The sequence below is a fragment of the Dromiciops gliroides genome, chromosome 4, assembly GCF_019393635.1.
Source record: "Dromiciops gliroides isolate mDroGli1 chromosome 4, mDroGli1.pri, whole genome shotgun sequence".
Classification (NCBI taxonomy): Eukaryota; Metazoa; Chordata; class Mammalia; order Microbiotheria; family Microbiotheriidae; genus Dromiciops; species Dromiciops gliroides.
This window is the reverse complement of record NC_057864.1, coordinates 155,943,822-155,966,963: the sequence shown is the minus strand read 5'-3', so window position 1 is coordinate 155,966,963 and position 23,142 is coordinate 155,943,822. Positions and strand designations below refer to the sequence as shown.

Genomic DNA, 23,142 nt, shown 5'->3' with positions numbered 1-23,142 from the left:
TCTTCTCTGACTTTCTTATTTTACTAATGCAAAAAACAAGGCCCGAAGACATCAAGTACCTTGTTGGATGCATTCAACAAAAATGTAGCAGATATGGTAATTTTCCATAGGATGAGACTACCTAATATTCATTCATTCATCAAAGTTGTACAGGTTTTGGGGCCAGACATTGTACCAGGCATCAAGGATGCAATAATAATGAAAATTCAATCCCTACCCTTAAAAAACTTACTGACTATTTGGGTGGTTGAGAAGTGGACACAGATATGTAACTTCTGTACAAGATAATGTGCTAATTTCAATAATGATGAAAAAAATAATAGGAAAAATTTCAGAGTAGGAAGAAATCATTTCAAGCTGAGTAATTAAGGAAAGATTTCCTAGAAGAAGTGATATTTGAACTAAATCTGGAAGAATGGGTTACATTTTTATAGATGGAAATTATAGAGGTAACAATTAAAGAAAGAGGGAATTGGAATGAGTGGAGGTTGAAAGGCAACAGGTTAAGAAAGGTAATACAGTAAGTGTCTAATGTCTATAAACTTGAGAGAATTTATCCTATGGGTCAAGCTGTAGCATATTCAAATAAAAATGAAGAGAAAAATGAAATGTTTGGAAATTTGTACTAGATTATTTAGTATGTGCTTGTAGACTTGAATTGGAAGAATACATGATAAATATCTTTGAGGACTTGAAGGATGATCATGTGAAAGATGGGTTACAATTGTTGTCCATGGTCCCAGAGAACAGAATCAGGAGCAGTGGATAAAAGTAGCAGGAAATACAACTTTGACTTAATGTGAGGAAAAAAATTCTGACAATTAGAACTATCTAATATTGGAATGTGCTGCCTTGGAACATGGCATATTCCATTTAACTGGAGGTCTTCAAGCCAAGACTCATTGATCTCTTGTTAGTGATATTGTAGATTAATTTATTATTAAAATGTAAGTTGGACTTAATCAGCTTAATAATCCTTTGCAACTTTGCTATGCTGTGACTTTATTCATTGAACTGAAGGAACTTGTATTTTCAGCATAAGTTTTATTACCCCTATTTTATAATTGAGGGCATGTAGTGGGTACAGTGGATAAAACAATGGGCTTGGATTCAGGAATATCAGAATTCAAATTTGGCTTCACTTACTAGCTGCATGACCCTGAGCAAGTCACAACCTTTATTTGCCTCAGTTCCTCATCTGTAAAATGGGGACACATTGAAGAAGGAAATGGAAAACCACTCTGGTATCTTTGCCAAGAAAACCACATGGACAAAGTCTAGAGGCCACATAGAGTTGGACATGACTGAATGACTGAACAAATCAACAACAGTTTTATAGATGTTAGAACTAGATGTGTGTATTGCCCTCCAGTCTATTTTCTTTTATTTATCCTTCTCTTTCTTTTTATCTTGTCCTTCTTCAAAAGTCTGTTTTGCTTCTAACATCTGCTTCTCTTAATCTGTCTAACATGTTTTGTTCAAATAAACTAATAATGAAAAGCCAAGAGGGTAATTGGCAGTAAACACATGATAATTAGAGATAGAAATGAAGATGCATTCATGAAGTCACATTACTTGAAACTGTTTAAAAAGAAGAAGAAGAAGAAGAAGAAACCTTCTTCCTTACCTCAAGATGCTTACAATCTACAAATGAGTAAATTACTGGAATACCAGACAATCTGAAATAAGGTAGACTGTTAGAAGTCTCAGGGGGGCAGTTAGGTGTCTCAGCAGATAAAGCACTCATGCTGGATTCAGGAGGACCTCAGTTCAAATCCAGCCTCAGACACTTGACACTTACTAGCTGTGTGACCCTGGGAAAGTCACTTAACTCTCATTGCCCTGCAAAAAAAAAAGTCTCAGGAAAAATACAGACCAGTATTCTAGGAAAGTCTGAGGATGAATATTTTTAGGTAATTAGATTAGGTAAATCTTGGAAAAGTAAATGGCACCTTAGCTGTCAATATTCATGGAAATGAAGAATTTCAAAAGCTGGATGAGGGAGAACATTATAGATATGAGGGGACAGTCATATGTGTGAATTTATTGAATTATGGGAAAATCTAATAAAATGGAGGAACAGCAAACAGTCTAGTAAAAACCAGAATGCAGAGTGAAGTACTATTAGAGGCTGATAAGGTAAATAGGAGCCAGATGGTGGAGAAACTTAAAGGTGAGACTGAAGAGGTATTTTATACCATTATCAATGATGATCCACGAAGGTTCTTCTCCAGGGTAGTGATTATCAGAATTAAGCATTATTTGTATTATTTGAAAGATAGTGGAACTAAAAACAGCAACAAAATATACTTCCATCTGTATTCAGGTACCATCAGTTCTTTCTCTGTAGATGGATTGAATTTTTCATAAGTCCTTCAGAGTTGTCTTGTATCATTGCATTGCTGAAAATAACTAAGTCATTTGCAGCAGATCATCTTATGATATTGCTTTTATTTTGTATGCAGTGCATTTCACTTTGCATTAACTCATGTAAGTCTTTCCAGGTTTTTCTGATAGCATCATACTCATTTGTTTTATATTAAACTACTTTTATATAGTACTTTGGGGGGGGTTCCTTACAAAACACCCATGAGGTTAATTGTTGCAGCAACACTAATAGCTAACATTTATACAGGACCTTATACCTGACAGAATTTTCTTCACAATAGCACAGCAAAGTAAGTATTATCATCTTAGTCACTGTTTAAAAGCTATCACAATTACCCAGATATTGCAATTCCAGCTTACAATCCAGTTAAAGACCCAGATAATTTTCAGAAAACAACTAAAATAAATGTTTCCTACAACTTACATTAGTGGAATTAATTTTTTTTTATCCTCAAGTGTAAGACTTTTACATTTATCTCTGTTGAAATAAAGTCAGATCTAAACCACTGGAAAAATATTAATTGCTACTGGGTAGGCAGAGCCAACATAATAAAATAATAAAAATGACAATCCTACCTAAGTTTATTTATTTACTACTATGCCAATCAATCTTTCAAAAGTATTTTAAAGAACTAGAAAAAATAACATTTATCTGGAAAAAACAAAAGTTAAAGGATATCATGGGAATCAATGAAAAATACAAAAGAAAGCAGTCTAGCAGTACCAGCTATCAAAATGTATTATAAAGTGGCAATTAACAAAACATTCTGGTGCTGGCTAAGATATGGATAGATAGATCAGTGGAATGGAATAAATAGAAATTACACTATAGTAAATGACCATCATAATCTAGTATATGATAAACCCAAATATCCAAGCTTTTGAAAAAAAAATTCATTATTTGACAAAGACTGCTTGGAAAACTAGAAAACAGTGTCCAGGAACTAGGTATACACCAACATCTCACACTGTATACTAAACTAAGGTCAAAATGGGTACATGATTTACACATAAAGGATGGTACCATATGCAAATTTAGAGAGTACGGAATCATTTATCTGTCAGATTTATGGGCAGAGGAAGAATTTAAGACCTAAGAAGATATAGAGAGTAAAATAAAATGTGAAATAGATAATTTTGATTACATAAAATTAAAAAGCTTTTGAACAAAGAAAAGCCATGTAACCAAGATTACCTGGGTAGTAGAAACCTGAGAAAGAATTTTTGAAACACATATCTCTGTGTTTCACACAGATAAGCATCATTTCTCAGTATATAGAGAACTGAGTAAAATTTATAAAAATACAAGTCATTCCCCAATTGACAAATGGTTAAAGGATATGAACAGGCAGTTTTCAGACAAAGAAATCAAAGGTATCTATGATCATATGAAAAAATGCTCTAGATCATCATTGATCTGAGATATGCAAATTGACACAACTCTGAGCTATCACCTCACACATATCAGGATGGAAAATATAACAAAAAAAGAAAATATTGAATGTTGGAGGGGATGTGGGAAAACTAGGACACTAATCTACTTCTGGAGGAGTTGTGAAAAGATCCAACCATTATGGAGAGCAATTTGGAACTATGATCAAAGGGCTATAGAACTGTGCATGCTCTTTGATACAGCAATATCACTGCTAGGTTTATATCCCAAAGGCATGCCCCAAAAGAGAAAAAGGCCTATTTGTACAAAAATATTTATAGCAGCTCTTTTTGTGGTGGCTAAGAAGTGGGAATCAAAGAAATTTCATCAATTGGGGAATGCCTAAAGAAACTGTTGTATATCATGGTGATGGAATATTATTGTGGTATAAGAAATGAAAAGCAGGATGACTTCAGAAAGGTCTGGAAAGCCTTGTATGGAATGATATATAGTGAAGTGAGCAGAACTAAGAGAACATTGTGCACAGAGAGAATATTTTTTGAGGAAGAACTGTGAACAAATTGACTATCCTCAATAATACAATGATTCATGATAATTCCAAAGGACTATTGATGAAACATACTATATACCTCCAAAGAAAGATTGATATTGATGGAACAGACTGAAGCATACTATTTTTTAACTTTCTTTCATTTTTAAAATTTTAATCAAGTTTTCTTGTACAAAATGACAAATATGGTAATGTTTTACATATCATACATGTATTAACCATATCTGATTATTTGCCACCTCAGAGATTGGGGAGCGGAGGGAGGGAAAGAGGGATAAAAATTAGAACCCCAAACTATAAATAAAAATGTTTATTAAATTTCAAAAAAACAACCCCCAAACAATTACTCCTTGAGTATGCCCACCCAATCACTTCTGAATCCTTCCAATTGAGTTATCATCTGATACACTTTTCCCATATTCTCCACAAGAATAGTATGAGATACTTTATTAAAAGATTTTCCAAAATGTAGAGACACTATGTCCACAGCATTCCTGTAAACTACTAGTATAAAAATCATCTCTTCTAAAAGGGAAATAAGTTTAATCTGGAAAAATCTTTCTTGATGAAGCCATATTGGCTTTTTGTTACTATCAATTCATATTTTGGATATTTTCCAACTATGTCTTTAAATATCTACTCTAGAATTTTCCCGTGAATGAAATTCAAGCTCCCAGGTCCACTGTTTGCAAACTCTATTCTCTTTGTTGAAAATCTGAGCAACTTTTGCTCTTATTCCATACTCTGGTACTTTTTGTTTTTTCCATGAACTTTCAGTTGTCAGTGATGGGATGCTCTGAAGGAAAGTGTGGAAGAGAAGAGATAAGAACCTGACTAGCAAACTGAAGGCCTATTGAGCTATTGTGGTAACCTTATTATTATATGCCTGTGAAATGTGGACAGTATGCCAGTGCCAAGCCAGGAAACTGAATTGCTTCCATTTGAGTTGTCTTAGGAAGATTCTGAAGATTACTTGGCAGAATAAGATACCAAACACTGAGGTCTTCTCTTGAGCTAAACTTCAGGTATTTAAACTCTACTGCAGGGGGCAGAGCCAAGAAGGTGGAGGAAAGAAATTAAATGCACAGATCTCCTGATACAATCACTCCAAAAATAGCAATAAAAGAACCCTTGGAGCAGAAAAACACAAAAATATGGGCTGAGAGTTTTCTCCAGCTATAGATATATTTCAGGGGGCGGGCCACAAATAAAACCTAACGCAGCAATTGGGCCATCACACCAGCCACCTGCCAGAGGAATTTGCCCCAGTGCTTTAGAATTGGCTGCAAAGCTTGCGTCTTCTGGAACTGAGCATGTGGTTGGGTTGAACGCCTGGCCCGAGGGGTAAGTGCACGGGTACCAGTGGACTGGCGGAAAGGGGAGGGAAGAAGAAAAGGAGGGAAGGGCAGATTGGGGGAGAGAGAAGTAAAAAGGAAAACACTTTTGAGGAAGGTGAAGATGTTTTGCATTACTGCACAAGTATGACATATTGAATTGCTTGATCTCATAGGAAGGATTGAGGAGGGAGGGAGGAATAAAAATTTAGAACACAGAATTAGCTCAGGGACCTTCATCTCATTGGAGTGGGCTCATGGAGGGAATAGCATTCATACCCAATTGGGAGGAGTAATCTATTTAACCCTGCAGGAAAGTATGAGGGGAGGAGAATAAGGAAGGAAGGGTGAAAAAAGGGAGTGCAGAGCAGGGAAGAGGATAGTCAGAAGTAAAACACTTTTGAGGAGGAATAGGTAAAAAGAAGATAGAGTAAATGTCATGGGAAGGGAGTGGGATGGAGGGAAATAGTTATGATGATTGATTATAATGGCAAAATATATGGTACCTACTTGGTTGGGATATTATGAAGAAAACTGTCAAGCTTAAGGTACTAAATACAGGTTATGATGAACAGGATACTATCAGAAAAACCTGGAAAGACCTACATGAACTGAAGCAGAGTGAAATTACTGTATACAAAATAACAGCAATAGTGGGGGATGATCTACTGGGAAGCACGTGGTTATTTTCAGCAAGGCAATGGTCCAATATAACCCTGAAGGACTTATGAAGATTGCAGCTCATCTGAAGAGAAAGAATTGATAGTATCTGAAAAGAGATGGAAACACATTTAAAATTTTTTTTATTTTCCTCTTTGACAATTCCTTAATCTGAAGTTTTAGGTTTTTTGACTGTTTTCTCTCACAACTAACTAAGATAGGAATTTTTCCATTACTACTCATGTATAACTTATTTTGAATTCCTTGAGTTCTTGTGGGTGGGGGGTGGGAATGGAGGGAGGAAGAGAAGTTGGAATACAAAGTTTTAAAAAATTAATTTTAAAATTTGTTTTTACATATATTTTGGAAAATAAAATTCTATTAAAAAACTCTACTGCAGAGAGTGCAACTCTGATGGGCTGGCTATATTGTTCAAATGGCAAACTCAATGCTTATCTAAAAGACTATTTTATGGACAATTTACAAAAGGCAAACACTCACATCATTGTCCAAAAAAGTGATAGAAGGACACCCTAAAGTTGTCTCTTAAGAACTCTGGAATTGATTGCATGACATAGGAGACACTGGCATAGGAGTGCCCAGCATGCCGTGCTCTTTTTATTTTTTATTTGTTATGCTATGCTTTTATCAGAGAATGTGCTATGCTCTGAGTAAAGTAGAATTGAAGTAGCTGAAAAGAAATGAGAGGTTTGAAAGTTTAGAAAATCCAACTCAAATGTTTGCATAGATTAATTGCTCTTGACCTGTGGTAGGGCATTCTGAGTTTATAATGGTCTGATCAGTCACAGCCAGGCATGCTGTAACTTGACTCTAACATAGTGATGTCTTTTTGGTCTTTGAGAAAAAAGGACAAAAACCAACCAACTAATCAACCAACCAACTTTTCTTTTCTAAGCACTTTAAGTTATCAATTATGGTAGTTTAGCAGTCATATCTTCCAGGTCTTTTAGGTCCCAAAACACATAGTTTATCTTGGCCAGGTGACTAGAATTCATCAAGGCTGTTTAGGGGCTCATTTACTATATCTTCCTTTTGTATATCAACTCCCTATTATTAATTACTTTTCTGCCATTTACTATATAAAATACTTCTCCTTTGAGGAAAAATCAGAGCAAAAAATTTAGTAGCTCTACCCTTTCTCTTATGTCAGTTGTTTTCATCCCATCTCCCATTCTTTTTATTTTGAGGAGAATTTTTTCCCTTCCATATTTTTTACATTAACACAAATTTAAAAAATAAAACAGGCATTTCCATAACATAGAGCAATTAAAATATTATTTTTCATAAAGCTACAAATCTAATAAGCACAACTTGATATTCCTTTCAAATATGCAACAAAATTATCATGTAAATTTCATTTTTCTTCCTTTTTTCTTTTTTACAGATATATGTAAAATTATGCTACACAGACTTCTATTTATTAGTTCTTTCTCTGGATGCAGATCGCATCTTTCTTCATATGTCCTTTATAATAGTCTGAAAAACTTATTCAATCAAAATTATTCTTAAAACAATATTGCTATTACTGTATATAATGTTCTCTTGTTTCCAGCTCCTTTTGCTCTTCATTATTTCATGTAAGTCTTTCCATGATCTTCTAAGATCATTAAGTTCATCATAACATATTATGACACAGTAATATTCCATCATTATAATATACCAGAACTTGTTCAGCCATTCCCCTATTGATGGGTATCTCTGCAATTTCCATTTCTTTGTCACCATAAAGAGAGCAGCTATTAACATTTTAGAACATATAAGTTATTTTCTTTTTTCATAATCATCTTTGGAAACAGACCTAGTAGTGGTATCCTGGGCCTTCTTTTCTTCTCCATCTTTACTATCTTAATTAGTGATCTCATCATTTCTTTGAGTTCAATTATCTCTCTGAAGAAAATTCATATATACACAATGTGCATATATGCATATATACATATATAAACACATACAACTATATCTTGAACTCCAGTCTTGCATTACCAACTACATCTTAAATTTTTCATACTGGATGCCCCATAGATATCTCAAATCCATCATATCCTAAAATTCAGCTCATTATTGTTTCTCCTCAAACTTTCCCTCTCCCAAACTTCTATAATAATATCAAGAGTAGCACAATTTCCAGTCAAGCAGACCCAAAATCTTTATGCCTTCATCAACTAATTATGTTTACCATACATATTCAACCTGTTGCCTTGACTCACTGTTATTACCATCACAAAAATTTCATTTTTAAAATTACTAATTAATTAATTAAATTAAACTAATTTAAAATTATTACTTTTTATTCATTCATACAGCCTCTACCCCAGTACAGGTCCTCATTTCCTTTCTCTTATACTACTGCAATAGATTTCTTGGTTTTTCTATCTCAAATCTCTTCTGATTTGAATCCACTAGCAGGTTGGTTATGGTCCCTGACTAAAGTCCTTCCCCCTTAGAATCCATCTCAGATGTCAGATTGATCTTCCTAAAACACAGGTTTGACCACATCATCACTCCATTTAATAAACTTCAGTGACTACCTATTACCACCTGATTCATATTCCTATATAAAACTTACTCTTTGATTTTTTAAAGATCTTCTCAACATATATTCTTCCTGCCTTTTCACTTTCTTACACTTTGCTTTCTTCTATGTACACTATGGTCCAGCAACACTGATCTATTTTTTTTGCTATTCCTTATATATGATATTCCTTATCCCTACTCTGTGCTATATCAATTATCAACCCCTGTGCATAGAATACTGTACTCTCTCATCTCCATCTCGTGGCTTTTATAGCCTCTTTCAAGACTCAGGTCAAATAATACCTTGTGTAGCAGGGCTTTCTACCTCTCCTCCTTACTTCCTTCCCTATTGATAGAACCCTCCATTATGCTTTTCACTTACTCAGTTCAATATTTTGCAAAGTTGTCTCCTTTATTAGTATATGATCTCCTTGAGGCAGAGACCATACTTTTGTGTTTTCTTCTTTCTCTCTCTTTGTTTCCTTCCTTCTTTTTCCTTTTTTTCCTTCTGTCCCCTTCCTTCCTTCCTCCCCTCCTCCCTCCCTCCCTTCCCTCTTGCCTATACCAATTCTATATAGTTGTCCTTATCTCTGAGAATTTAATAGGTACATAAGTTATTGAATGTTTTGAGCATTTCTTAGTTTGTGCTTATGAAACTTTTTTATTTTAAGCATTACTTTTGTGTATGAAGGAAAACAATGTCCTATATCTTTATTATAATTAGAATCTTTTCTACAAGGGACCTTTACTTCTTTTCTGGAGAGTCCTCAGGCATGTATGATGCTTCACATTTATTTACAAGATTTTCAATAAAACTATCGGGTTGGACCTAAAAAAAGCAGAAAGTATTAGAAAAGTCCTACTTTTATCCTTGTGCTTAGACCCTGCCCAGGATGAATATAGACTCTCTGTGAATCCAGTGTAGTTTCCCTTACTGAGCTGCTACTGTAATGCAGCCATTGTCTATGATGAGGCCTTCCTGATTTTGGATGTTAGAGTCCTAATGTCCTTATTTCTGTGTCTTTTAAAATTTTATACTTTTTCTTTCATCTTTTTGATGTCCTATTTTTATTCTATATGATCTTTGAATGACTTTATTCTCTTTAAGTCATCAAATATTAAAGTGGTTTTATGTTATAGTTCTCTCTTTTAGATGATAAACTACTCATGATATGTTTTCATAATATTTTATAAACAAGGTTATAACATGTTATAACCTAAGTTATTATTTCCTTTTTTATTTCATTTCTTTGCACTTGTCAAACTTTTTATATACTTTAGGTCACCATGTTATTGTCAATCTTACCTATAAAACTATAATCTCTCTCAATGCCTATTATGTATTTTAATGGCTTTTTGTTTTATATTTTTAAGTCTTTTCTTTTTGTTATCATCACAAAATCTTCCTAAGTAACCCTCCTCATCTTTGCTTTCTGAAAATCATCACATATAACAAGCAACCAGATGCTACTGTAGATAGATGTCTATACCTGGAATTGGGAATACCTGGGTTCAAATCCAGTTATTTATTGGATGTATGAATTTGGGTAAACCATTTAACTCCTTTCTACCTCAGTTTCTTCAGCTGAAAAATAAGGATAATTATAGTGCCTATCTCCAAGAGTCATTGTGAGGATCACATAAGCTAAAATTTGTAAAGTGTTTAACACAGTACCTGACACCTAATAAATACTTCATAAATGCTTATTTCCTTCTATAAAACAAATACATTTTTAGAAAAAAATCAATAAAACTGACCAATACATTGGAAAAATTTGAAATTTTTTGTAATTTATGAGTGTGTATAATTCATTAGCATAGTAGTAGACTTTTATGGACTTTTAATATGGACTTTTAGTCACTTTATTTAGATATTTCCATAGTTATTTTCAAAATGTTTGTACTAATTCAGAACTCTACCAGCAATGTACTAGTGTTCCTATTTTCTTACAACCATTCCAAAATTGGATATTCTAATCTTTTATAGTCTGCAATTTTTATGGTGATGTGGTGCAACTGCAGAATTGTTTTGATTTTATTACTTTTATTATTGGTGTTTTGGAGAATTTTTATATAGTTGTTAATGGATATCAAATTTAAGAACTTTTTGTTCATTTCTTTTGAAATTGATTTTATCTTAAACATTTTCTCTTTTTTCCTTTTATTATTATTCTTGTATTCATTGATCCCTGGCTTCCTCTTGATGACACAACCTTCACAGTTGCTTGTTTGCAGCATTTATTGTGCTTAAACTCATACCCCAGCTACCCCAACTCCACCTCACTTCTTTATGTTGTGGGATTTGGAATATTTGGTGTTCTTTATTGCCAGTTATAGGCTATCCCTCTACCACCATCAATCCGCAAATTCTGCTCCTTTAAGGTTCTTTCAATCCATATTTATCACCCAATTTAGATTCTGGTAGCTCTTTTCTAGAAACTATCAGAACACTCTTCTTCCTTTCTTGATGAATTCAGTACCTGGACCTTAGGTTTACTCTACTACCCCATCCTCTACATTTATGTTTACACAAGACTTCAACAAACTTATTGATATTCCTTCAAACACACTAACCTCCCAATTTTTCACTTAATCATTTCACATAACATTCATGTGCTATATGAAGTTGTTCTCCAAGGTCACATTCTTTTCTTCCTCTGAACTTTTTCACATGGTAATATCATCAGTTTCCATGATTTTAATGCTTATACCCATTCACATGACTTTCAGATCTACTTGGACTCCCACATAAATTTACTTTGCTTAGCACATGAAGCCAAAGGAGGATCAAAGAGTATGTGGCAGGGAAAGTATGTAAGAAGACAAGAAAGGTAGGAGAGGGCTAATTTATGAAGGGCTTTGAAAGGCTTTTGTAGATTTTTTGAAAATAACAATTTTTTGTAAACTTCCTCTATTCTTTTTATTTACTTATTTATTTTAAAACTGAGTATCCTCTTTTAAAATTATTTTTCAGTGCAATGAAAGTTAAGTGACTTGCCCAAGGTCACTTCCTCATCTATTCTGCCATCCTTTTGTTCATTCAATTCAAAGTCATGATTATAATTCTTAGGGTTTTTTTCTTTACATTATGTTAATTTATAACACCTCTCTAAAACTAATTCCCCAGTGCTTACTTACATTGCCAAGCTGGTTTTAAAGAGGGCATCTGTATCTACTACTCTCAGTTTCCTAGGGTTTCTGGTACTGTGGTGTTCTTTCTACTTAAAATCAGCTAGTTACCTTTTTATCAAAGTATTGATAAAGAATGTTTCACAAAATAGTAGTAATTGAAAAAAAAAACTTATTGAATGGGATCCACACCCCCAGAAATATGCACATAGTCTCTGGAGAGAGCAGGCACATTTTCAGAGCTGTTGATTATTGGACATACTTCATTAGTAAATTCCTCTTCTGAATATCACTAAGTTCTGTAATTGCTGAAGTTACTTTTGAAATGTCACTTCATAAAAATTAATAAATAAATAAAGGGGGCAGTGAGGTGGCACAGTGGATAAAGCACTGGCCCAGAATTCAGGAGGACCTGAGTTCAAATCTGGCCTCAGACACTTGACACTAGCTGTGTGACCCTGGGCAAGTCACCCAAGTTTCATTGCCCTGCCAAAAAAAGAAAAGAAAAAAAGAAATGTCACTTCATAACAGGACGTAGTTATTTTGGTGACATCAAAGTTGCTTCTTATAAACTTAATCTTCATAGTCCTTTTTGAGCACTTCCATGGCCTGAGACCAATTCATATTTTTCTTGAAAGCTTTGAATGTAGGAACCCTTATGTTGCTATCCTCTTCTGAGCATGCACCTCAATCTTCCTTGTCACTAAAGAAACTTTCTGTGGTCTGCATCTTTCTCTGTCTGCTCATCTTGCCCATCTTTTACTTGACTTTTAACTTCTTAAAGTGGGGCACTGCTTCCAGAATTACTGTCCCAAGCTTCAGGGGATTTAAGGTGGTATGAATTAAGTAGGGGCAGGTTCTTCACTCACTTGGCCTGTTCTCTGGCCCATAGATAACCCCAGGCTAACGTGCTAATTAACCAGGCAGCAAAGCTTTGTGTGTTGTGGTTGTTAGCTCCAATGAGCCTGCACCCCTCCCCATCCTCTGCCACCACCACTCAAGTCTACTTCCTTGTTCCTGGCAGGGGTGAAACATGCAAGTTCTGCCTCTGTGCCAGGATTCCTGTAATCCCCTCCCAGCCAATCACTCAACCCTCTCACAAGAACATGAGCTTAGTTCCATATGACCATATGGCACTGCAGCTGATTCAGAGGTTCAGGGGGTTTCTTTCTCTGGCTTGGCCTGTCTGGTACTGGATCTTTATCAATGTGACCAAGGGGTTGGGCCCCACTCCCCCCCTGACACAGCAGTACCCTCCCAATGACCTTAAAGCGATCTCTGACTAGAAAATGATCTCGACCCATTTTTTGTGGGTTCTGCTGTTTCAGGAATTGTCCTATGGCATTTTTGGAGGCTTTTTGAAATGATCATGTAGTGAGACCCAAGAGCTTACTGCTATTCCTCCACCATCTTTGCTCCACCCTAATGTACTTCCTATAAACTTTCCAAGGATATGATCCCTAGACAACTTTGTGAAGTGATACTTTGATTTTTCTCTTTTTTGTTGTTTTACAGAATAGGACCAACTGTAGTTTATCCATCTTGCTCATTTCCTTTTTTTCTGGATAATTTTCTTCTTATTAATGTGGTTTTAGAGGGCATGTAGAGTACTAATATGTTTGTTGAAGTCTAGGCTAAACTGGATGGTTCACTTTAGCATCTTTGACCAGAACTAGCTACAATTTCAAACCACTATCTCTTCCATTTTTATCTTTCCAAATTTATTCCCCACTACTGTAAAAAAAAAACAACCAAACACTTCTTTTTCTCTTGTCCAGCTAATCTTTTTTCTGTCCCTTGCATGTACAAGTTTCCTTTCTTTCTCTTTCTTTTCTGTAGCTCTCCCTTTTGTTTCAGAGGTATGCACCTCCATCCCATCCTCACATTTCTCCTATGAAATTAATTCTTGACTATTCCACCCTTTTCTGTCATTTTTCTCTGATGATATAGCTTTTTATTCTCTACTTCATTATTTAGTACTTGATTATGAAGTTCTATTACTTGTGTTTTAGATTGTCTCCTAAAACAACATCTAAATGACCTGAAAGCAAGAATTTCTAGATTTCCCAGAAATATTACATAGTGCTGGACACAAACATTGTAATAACTCTCCCTTTCCCCATAACAAAACAAAAGAACATTCCCATGACTTGATTAAATTGTTGTAAGGATCTATAATTTGAAATGTTTCATGTGATCAATTGAGTGTAACCCTATTTCTGAGAATCTTTGTTACTATTCTTAGTGAAAATCAGCAGAAAGCGCACTGAACTTAGAGTATAAAGACTTGAATTCAAATCTTGTCTTTGCTTACTAGCTTTTTAAAATTTGGATGTCACTTACCCCCTCTGGGATTCAGTTACATGTAAAATAAATGAGGTTTGACTGGATAATCTCTAAGGTATCTGCTAGGTCTAAAACTAGAATCTTATGATATTGTAACAATGGGAATAATGCCACCTGCTGGAGACTTACTGTAGGAAAGTTCCACCATGAGGAGAAGGCATCTGAGGGCAAGCCATGCGGCTTTTCTTTGGCGTCAGGAAGTGATGTTTGCTTGTGGGAGGAAGAGAGAGAGAGGCTGGCTCTCTCACTCTCGTGAGGACTCTGGTGGAGAGTGGAACTAAAAATGTACTCTCCCTTTGATAGATAGATGAATCTAGGCCTTTCTCTCTCTCTTCACCTAATTCTTATTCTCCTTAGTAAATGCTTAAAAGTCTAAACTCTTGCTAAAGCTTATAATTTATTGGTGACCACTAATTAGATATTTTAGACACACTAGCTAGAATTTTAGCCCTTACAATATGGAAGGTGAGAAGATTGTAGATTTTGAAAAGACAATAATAATAATATAAATCTTATATTTCTTTTCAGGTCAATTTGGATGTGTGCAATTTTTTCTGATTTCTCTGCCTATGCATTTAAGAAATGTTTTCTAATGAAGAAATCTTTGGAACTGTTTTTGCAAACCAGGTCATAATTGGAGTCCTAGGGAATTCACTCCTCATTTATTTCTACGTATTCAATTTTCTCCATGGTCATAAGGGAAAACCAATAGATCTGATTCTTACTCATTTGTCCCTTATCAATGTCCTGTTACTTCTTACTAAGGGAATGACCCGGTCAGTGACACTTTTGGGAATAAGAAATTTCCTTGGTGATAATGGCTGTAAGACTATAGTTTACCTGGACAGAGTGTTTCGGAGCCTTTCCTTCTGCAGCATAAGTCTTTTGAGTAGTTTCCAGGCCATCACTATCAGTTCAAACAGCCATGTGTGCACAGTGCTTAAAGCAAGGGCCCCAAAGTACATCACCACTTCTCTTATCATCTGTTGGATTCTCAGTCTATTGATAGAAGGAGTTATTCCCATATATGTGATTATACCCACAAATAGTTCAAGTTTTAGGGACAAGTGGAACTCAGACATTTGCACTATCAGTATTTATGCCATGAACACCTTCAACACTATGCTATGGAAGATGCTTTATGAATCTTTGTGGTTTGGATGCACAACATGTAGTAGTATATACATCATATTTACCATGAAAAAGCACCACCATCAAGTGCTTCACATTCATAGCACCAGCTTCTCCCCTAGAACCTCTCCTGAGATTAGAGCCACCAAGACTGTCATGATGCTTATGAACAGTTTTATCTGTTTTCATTTAGTCAGTTCTATCTTTTTTTGCTCTTTATAAATATAATTCATCTAATTCCTGGGTGTTACATGTCTCTGCCTTTATGACTGGATGTTTTCCAACTTTCTGCCCCTTTATGCTGATTAGCAGTATCAGCAAGTTTTCCAGTATCTGTTCCGTGTTTTTTAATAGTTGAAGAAAAATTCCCTCCTCACCTATTTCAGTGATGTCTAAGAATTTGCTGGATTTTTTTTTTATTCCTTGTTCCCCATTGTAAAGAGTTCAGTCATAAGAGTGAAACTCCTTTGTTAATCCAAATGTTGATCACCCAAATAAATGGTCATGTGATACTAATGGACTACAAGATATCAGTTGGAAAGACTATATATTTTATAGAGTGTTTGGTGGTTTCCACACTGGTTTTTAAAATTTTGTTATTCTAGGGCTGGAAGTCAATAACTTGAACCTCATCATGATTTCCATTTATTATATTTTTCAAATTTTATAGCCTTGAAATCCATTTTGCCTAAATTAAGTTTGCTTATCTCAGTGGCTAGAGTTGTGTTTATATAGATGTCAGACTGAGTATGTTCAAACTTATCCTTTTAAATTTAAAAAATCTATTTTTATGTTTAGAGGGTCTAAAATTGTTTTTGTAACTTTTTCCTTTCTTTTTATAGTTATATATATATATATATAATTTCATTCTTTGGTAAATGAAATTGTTTAGAGCTACAATTTTTTGCTTAATAAGTGCTTTGGCTGAATCCCAAAAGTTATTCTGTGTTGGCTCATTATTTGCCACTTCCTTTGATGATGTTATATAGTATTTCTATAATTTCTTTTTTGATCCACATATTCTTCTGTATTTAGTTCACATTAATTAACATTTTATAGGTATTCATTGCTTATATTTTTTCACTGCATCTGCACAATAATTCTTTCAACTAAGTTCTGTTGTTATCCCAGTATTACAGATAAAACAACCAAGGGTGAGAGAGGTTAAAGAATTTACCTGATGTCACAGAGATAGTACCTTTTTGAGCTTGGATTTGGTCTCTGTCCTTCCTGACTCTCAATCTGGTACTTTATGTATTTTATCACCTGCCTGCCTCAGTCTATTTTGTTTCCATTTAAATTCGATTCCTTCCTTTAAATGTCCTTTATCAATTATATATTCATTGTGGCATGTTTTAATTTATACAATATTTCTGCTTTTCTGTATTTATGACATTTTATTTTCTAAGACATAGTTAATTTTGGCAAAACTTTGCTAAGCTGAATAAAGCCTTGACTTATTTTTATTTCACTTCAGTATTTGTTTTAGACTCATAGATACCATTTCTCAGATGTTATTCTGACAAAAGAATCTCTGGCTCAGAAATCTTGCTGCCACTATTATATGAATAAGATACTGCCATAGTCTATATTTTGAAATTTCAGATATTGATGCTGGAATCTAGATGGTTACACCAACTACAAAATCAAGACTGGGAAAAAAGCTCCAATTCCAATTTTAACCAGCTGGAAGGTATCTTTATTTTCCTTCTCTGTTAGTTTTTTCCCAGGTATATAAACTCTTCCCATCCCTTTCTTCTTTCTGCAAAATTCCATTTTTAATACTTCATATATTTTTGCATTCTATATAAGATTGCTAAAGCTGTTGCTCTAGTCTCACTGATTCTTGTATATAATTGATTGAGCATGCAGTCTGGGTGTGATAAAGCTTCACTTAACTCAGTCATTGATTTGGGTTTTTTGTTTATTTTTTGTTTGTTTTATTTTGTTTTGTGGGGCAATGGGGATTATGTGACTTGCCCAGGGTCACACAGCTAGTAAGTGTCAAGTGTCTAAGGCTGGATTTGAACTCAGGTACTCTTGAATCTAGGGCTGGTGCTTTATGCACTGTGCCACCTAGCTGCCCCCTTGGTCATTGATTTGGGATTGACAACAATACCTAATCAACACTCAGATAATATTTTTATCTCAGTCATTGCCAACCCAAATGGGACTGACTAGATCAGGCCAAGGTAGAATTTCTAGCACAGTATGCTTCCATTGGGTACAATGTAGATTTTACCTATGGAGATTTGCAGGCAAGAAAAGCAACTAATTCATAAAGTTGCAAACCCATCTAGAAAAATCATGTGTTTTTTTTCTGATTTTCATTGATAATTAAGGTACTGTCTTATCTTCTGTGTTTAAATTCTTGAGTAGTTCTGATCTGCTCTGATCTAATATAAATCTTGAGTAAGCAGCATGATCCCTATCACAAATGATACAAACCTGACATCTCAATGCTACCTTGAGTAGTCAATTATAATAATAGGATCTCTCAGATTTTGGTGACTCTGGTCGAGCTCTGATAATTCTGGTTTGGGACAATTGCCTGTAGATAAAGAAGAAACATTCTTTGATGAATCCACTCCCTCTGTGGTAAAACTGGACTGATTAAATTTTCTAAATATATTTTTGGACTCTAGTAATATATGAAACATAATATCCTTGACCCTGGGGAACATCTATTGTTTTTGAAATATTACATATGTTTAAGTTAATTGTTGAAGCTTCATACCCAAATCAGCAATTCATAATGTCTGAAATTATTTCTATTTTTGATGCTAAATTTGACTTCCCAATAAACAGAGACTTATTCTGATCTTTTGAATAAACTTTTAATAATACAAAATTTAAGAATAGGCAGGAAAAAATTGGAACTTTTTCTAAAGGAAGAGAGAGGGAGAAGAAAAGAGGGAGAGAGAGAATCTACTGTCTTTGTAGAAATTTAATATATTGCAAACTAGAGTCTAAATTTAAGAACTGAAAGTAAATCTGTTACCTTGTATTCCCCAAGATCATGATAAAAGTGTGCTTTAAATGTTTTTATAAGTGCTGAAATAATGTAGTTGGCTTTGGAGATTATTATACCCAAAGACTTTTTCAAATAAACAGCACACTCCCTATCAATCTTTCCTTCTCTAGAGAATGACAGATTTATTGTTTTGGTTTAAGGGAAAAGGGAGATTTCAATGACTAGAGAATAAATAGAACTGAAGACAATTTAAAATTTTATCTTCAGTTGAATAAAGAATGGAAAAAAATAGTTTTATAACTTTAAAGTATTAATCTGGTGTTTAAGAACCTGTTTATTAACAGGTTAATAATCACCTGTTATTAACTCTTTTTCCCATTCTGAAAAAAAGAGGCTTATTTAAATCAGGAAGCAAATAATTTGAAAATAAGAAAAATTTTCTTTTCGTTTTTTTGTTTTGTTTTTGCAGGGCTATAGGCATTAAGTGACTTGCCCAGGGTCACACAGCTAGTAAGTGTCAAGTGTCTGAGGCCGGATTTGAACTCAGGTCCTCCTGAATCCAGGGCTGGTGCTTTATCCACTGTGCCACCTAGCTACCCCTGAAAAATTTTATTTTCAAAGAATGTTCTACCTTACCACTATTTGTTTATTTGTTTTTTAGGGGTGGATAATTTGACAGAACTTTTTTGCCTAGGTAAATTAGAAGGAAAATCACTCAAAAGGACTTGAAATAGACTACACACACACACACACACACACACACACACACACACATAATCTCAGTCTTTTAAAGACTAAATTAGAAAAAAAAATGTGGCAACTTTGGGGCCTTAGGAATTGGAGAAAAGACTATTCTGAATAATTAAGATATCTTTAATTATAGATTTGAAGGGCTTATTTAATTGTCAAATAAAAATGCAAACTGAAGGACAGTTTTTATTTACACAGCATTGTAACCATTTTTTTTTTTGTCTTTTAAGGTGATTTTTTTTTTCTGGGGAGAAGATATTTTCCTGAACTCAGAAAAGTTTAAATTTTGATCAAGGAAAAGTAAGAGTTTTGTGACTAATTGATAAATTTAGAAGAACACATGTGGGGCAGGTAGGTGGCTCAGTAAATGTCATGATAGCCTGGGAATCAGGAGAACTGGAGTTTATGCCTGGCCTCATGCACCTAATAGCCATGTGACTCTGGGCAAGTCACTTATCCCTGTTTGCCTCAGGTCCTCAACTGTAAAATGAGCTGAAGAAGGAAATGGCAAGAAAAATAATGGCAAGAAGGAAACAGGCACTATCTTTGCTAAGAAAACCTGGATTGCAGCATGTAATTATTCAAGTATTGTATTCCTGAAAGGACCAAAAGAAGTATATGTTCTAATCTTTATGTGGCGAACATGTATCTATACACAAACACACACACATACACACAAACACACACACTTATGTTTGCAATTTCCACATTTCAAAAGAGGCTTGAGAATCTCAAAAGGGAACATTAAAAATACAATATTGCCATGTTAATCTTTGAGAGTAGAGTTGTTGGAGGTATTAGGGTCCATAAATTGAAGGACTGCCAGTGAATGACTCTTGGAAAAATTGAGATTCTGTCTGGTACCATCTTGGAGAGCTAGATTTGCTTTAATTGAATTTGACCCAGATAAATTTGATTGAGCCTCATTTAAACTAAAATGTATTTTTCCTATTAGGACAATTGTGATATTTGACCCTTTATAAGGAAAACAATATTTGATGGAAAATACATTTAAATTGTGGATTTGGTTAAATGTTGGAAGACAACAAAAACAAAAATTATAAATGTAATCTTTCAAAGTTGTCTTATTGAGATCACTGGTGTTGAGTCACATAAAAGATACCTTAAATTAAAAATATATCAGAACTGACAAATTAAATGGGAACATTATTATTCACAGCATGGCTAATTTCTGACCTAAATGGTAATGGTTTTGTTTACCTTTACAATGTAATTGTAATTGGATCAAAATTACTCTACACAGCTCTCTCTCTCTCTCTCTCTCTCTCTCTCTCTCTCTCTCTCTCTCTCTCTCTCTCTCTCTCTCTCTTTTGTGGGGCAATGAGGGTTAAGTGACTTGCCAAGGATCACAAAGCTAGTAAGTGTCAAATGGCTGAGGCCAGATTTGAATTCAGGTCCTTCTGAATCCAGGGTTGGTGCTTTATCCACTGCACCACCTGGCTGTCCCCTATACAGGTTTCTTAATGAAACTAGTATAGAATACCTAAATTAGTAGACAATGAAATGATTTTTTAAAAGATAATTTAGAAATATATACAACAGGATCAATATTATTTAACTGGAAATAACTTGTGTCTACATCTCAAAATCCATGGAATTGTTCTGTTATTAATTATGCTTATAATTTCTTGCATTGTGATTTTGGGGAAACAAGTATAAGATATGCTATTAATTATGTACAATTAATATACAATTTTATCATTGGAAGAATAACTCCTCTTTTGATCTGAAATCAGCTATGAAATCATGAGTTTTCGCTATTACTTATTGAAGGCTTTGTCCTCATGGTTTGAAAAAGACTGTTTTAAGAATTTACTTAGATATGCTTTGACTTTAAATGAAGAATAGTTACAATTTCTTAGTGGTGGATAAAATACAAGACCTTGTAAATCCTCTTTATCTATAAAGTTCTCTGGTGACTTGCCAGGTTCTCTGGATCTTCAGAATTGTCAAAGATATAAAATTGTGACAACTCTGTTAAAGAATGAGCTGTAAGAATGGATGTCATTTGGAAAATATTAGATGTTGGAGGGAATGTGGGAATGCTGGAATGCTAATGCACTGTTGGTGGGGTTATGAAAAGATCCAACCATTCTGGAGAGCAATTTGGAACTATGCCCAAAGCGCTATAGAACTGTGCCTACCCTTTGATTCAGCAATACAACTGCGAGGTTTATACCCCAAAGACATCTTCAAAAAGAGAAAAAAGGCCTATTTGTACAAAAATATTTATAGCACCTCTTTTTGTGGTGGCTAAGAATTGGAAACTAAAGGAATGCCCATCAATTGAGGAATGACTAAAGAAGCTGTGGTATATGATGGTGATGGAATATTATAGTGCTATAAGAAATGAGAAGCAGGATTATTTCAGAAAGGACTGGAAAGACTTGTGTGAACTGATGAGAAGGGAGCAGAACCAAGATAACATTGTGCACAGAGACAGCAATATTGTTTGATGGAAAACTTTGTAAAAGACTTAACTACTCTCAACAATACAATTGTCCAAGACAATCTCAAAGAAAGAGTTGATAGTGATAGAATACAGACTGAAGCGTGATATTTTCACTTTTTTTCATTTGCTTTCTTTTATTTAAGTTTTATTATGCAAAATGACTAATATGGTAATTAATGTCTTATATCATTTTATGTGTATAACCTATATCTAATTGCTTACTGCCTGGGGGGAGGGAAGGAGGGATAAAAATTGGAAATTAAAACCATAAATAAAAATGTTCATTACTTAAAAAAAAAACTTAAAAAAAAAAGAATGAATGTTACTAAGGAAAGCCTTATAAATTCTAAAATAGTGAAAATGTTTTACCAAGAAACTGAGATCTCTTCCCCCAATACAAATACTTACATCTAAAGTTGGGGATAACTTGCACATTTGCTTATAGTATAGAAATATAGTATAGCCTGACTGTTTATTATGCAAATTACCACTAGAATAGAATGTGTTAAAATGAAATTTTTGAGTCAATTTCTTTTCCACAGACCTCAGTATATAAGATTTTCCTCATAACCCTAGAGCTGCTATGCAGTACATTAAGAAATCCAGGCTAACGGAAGCTAGTTTCTTTCTGGATTATGTGTGGACTATGACATATTCACTTTCTGTACAAAAACTCCAGAGGATGATTGTTTTCTTAATTTCTGGTTAAGTTTTTTTTTTGTTTGTTTTATTTTTTTTGTTTGTTTGTTTTTTAGTGAGGCAATAGGGGTTAAGTGACTTGCCCAGGGTCACACAGCTAGTAAGTGTTAAGTGTCTGAGGCCAGATTTGAACTCAGGTCCATCCTGAATCCAGGGTCGGAGCTTTATCCACTGCGCCACCTAGCTGCCCCCTATTAAGTTTTTTTTTTTTAATTAGTGTTTTTAGAGAAGTAAAATGATGACTAAAAGGTTTAGGAAAGATTTTTATATATTTAAGTACTCAAGGCAAGTGTTTTAATTGTTAAGTGTTATTCCAACATGAAAAAAACAAACTGTACCTCACTCTAAACTATGAGCAATAGATCTTGGGATGTCAGGTGGAAGAGTAATTTTATTTGCTCTGAGTTTTGAATTCAGGTATAATTGTTCATATGTTGTTAAGCCAGTACTCTACCATTCAAAAAAATGCCAATAGCAACTGAAAGAGAGTGCCCTCTGGAAAAAAAAATATTGTCAGTGGATACAAAATGCCTGTTAATTGACTGAGAAGATAGCTTTACAAAGGAAAGGTCAGGATCCCTATTATTTAGATTCCTTACTCTTCTATACTGCTTTATTCTGAAAAGGAACATTTCTCATCTGGTCAATTCTAAGTTTGCCTATGATACCTTATGAATAATGTGGAACTCTGTTACATGATTGGCTCTTCTAAAAGGTACCTACAATTTTTATCTAAAATCAGAGTTAAGGGAATTTTGTCCTGGAATACCTTATAATAGGTTA

General features: G+C 34.3%; 1 protein-coding gene across 1 annotated transcript; it reads left to right on the top strand.

The window, feature by feature from the left end:
- The first annotated feature begins 14,914 nt into the window (after positions 1-14,914).
- On the top strand, positions 14,915-15,821 carry LOC122754733 (vomeronasal type-1 receptor 2-like). Its single transcript, XM_044003204.1, is given in 2 exon segments — positions 14,915-15,672; positions 15,674-15,821. Coding segments are annotated over 2 exon segments (906 nt in total).
- Positions 15,822-23,142: the final 7,321 nt, after the last annotated feature.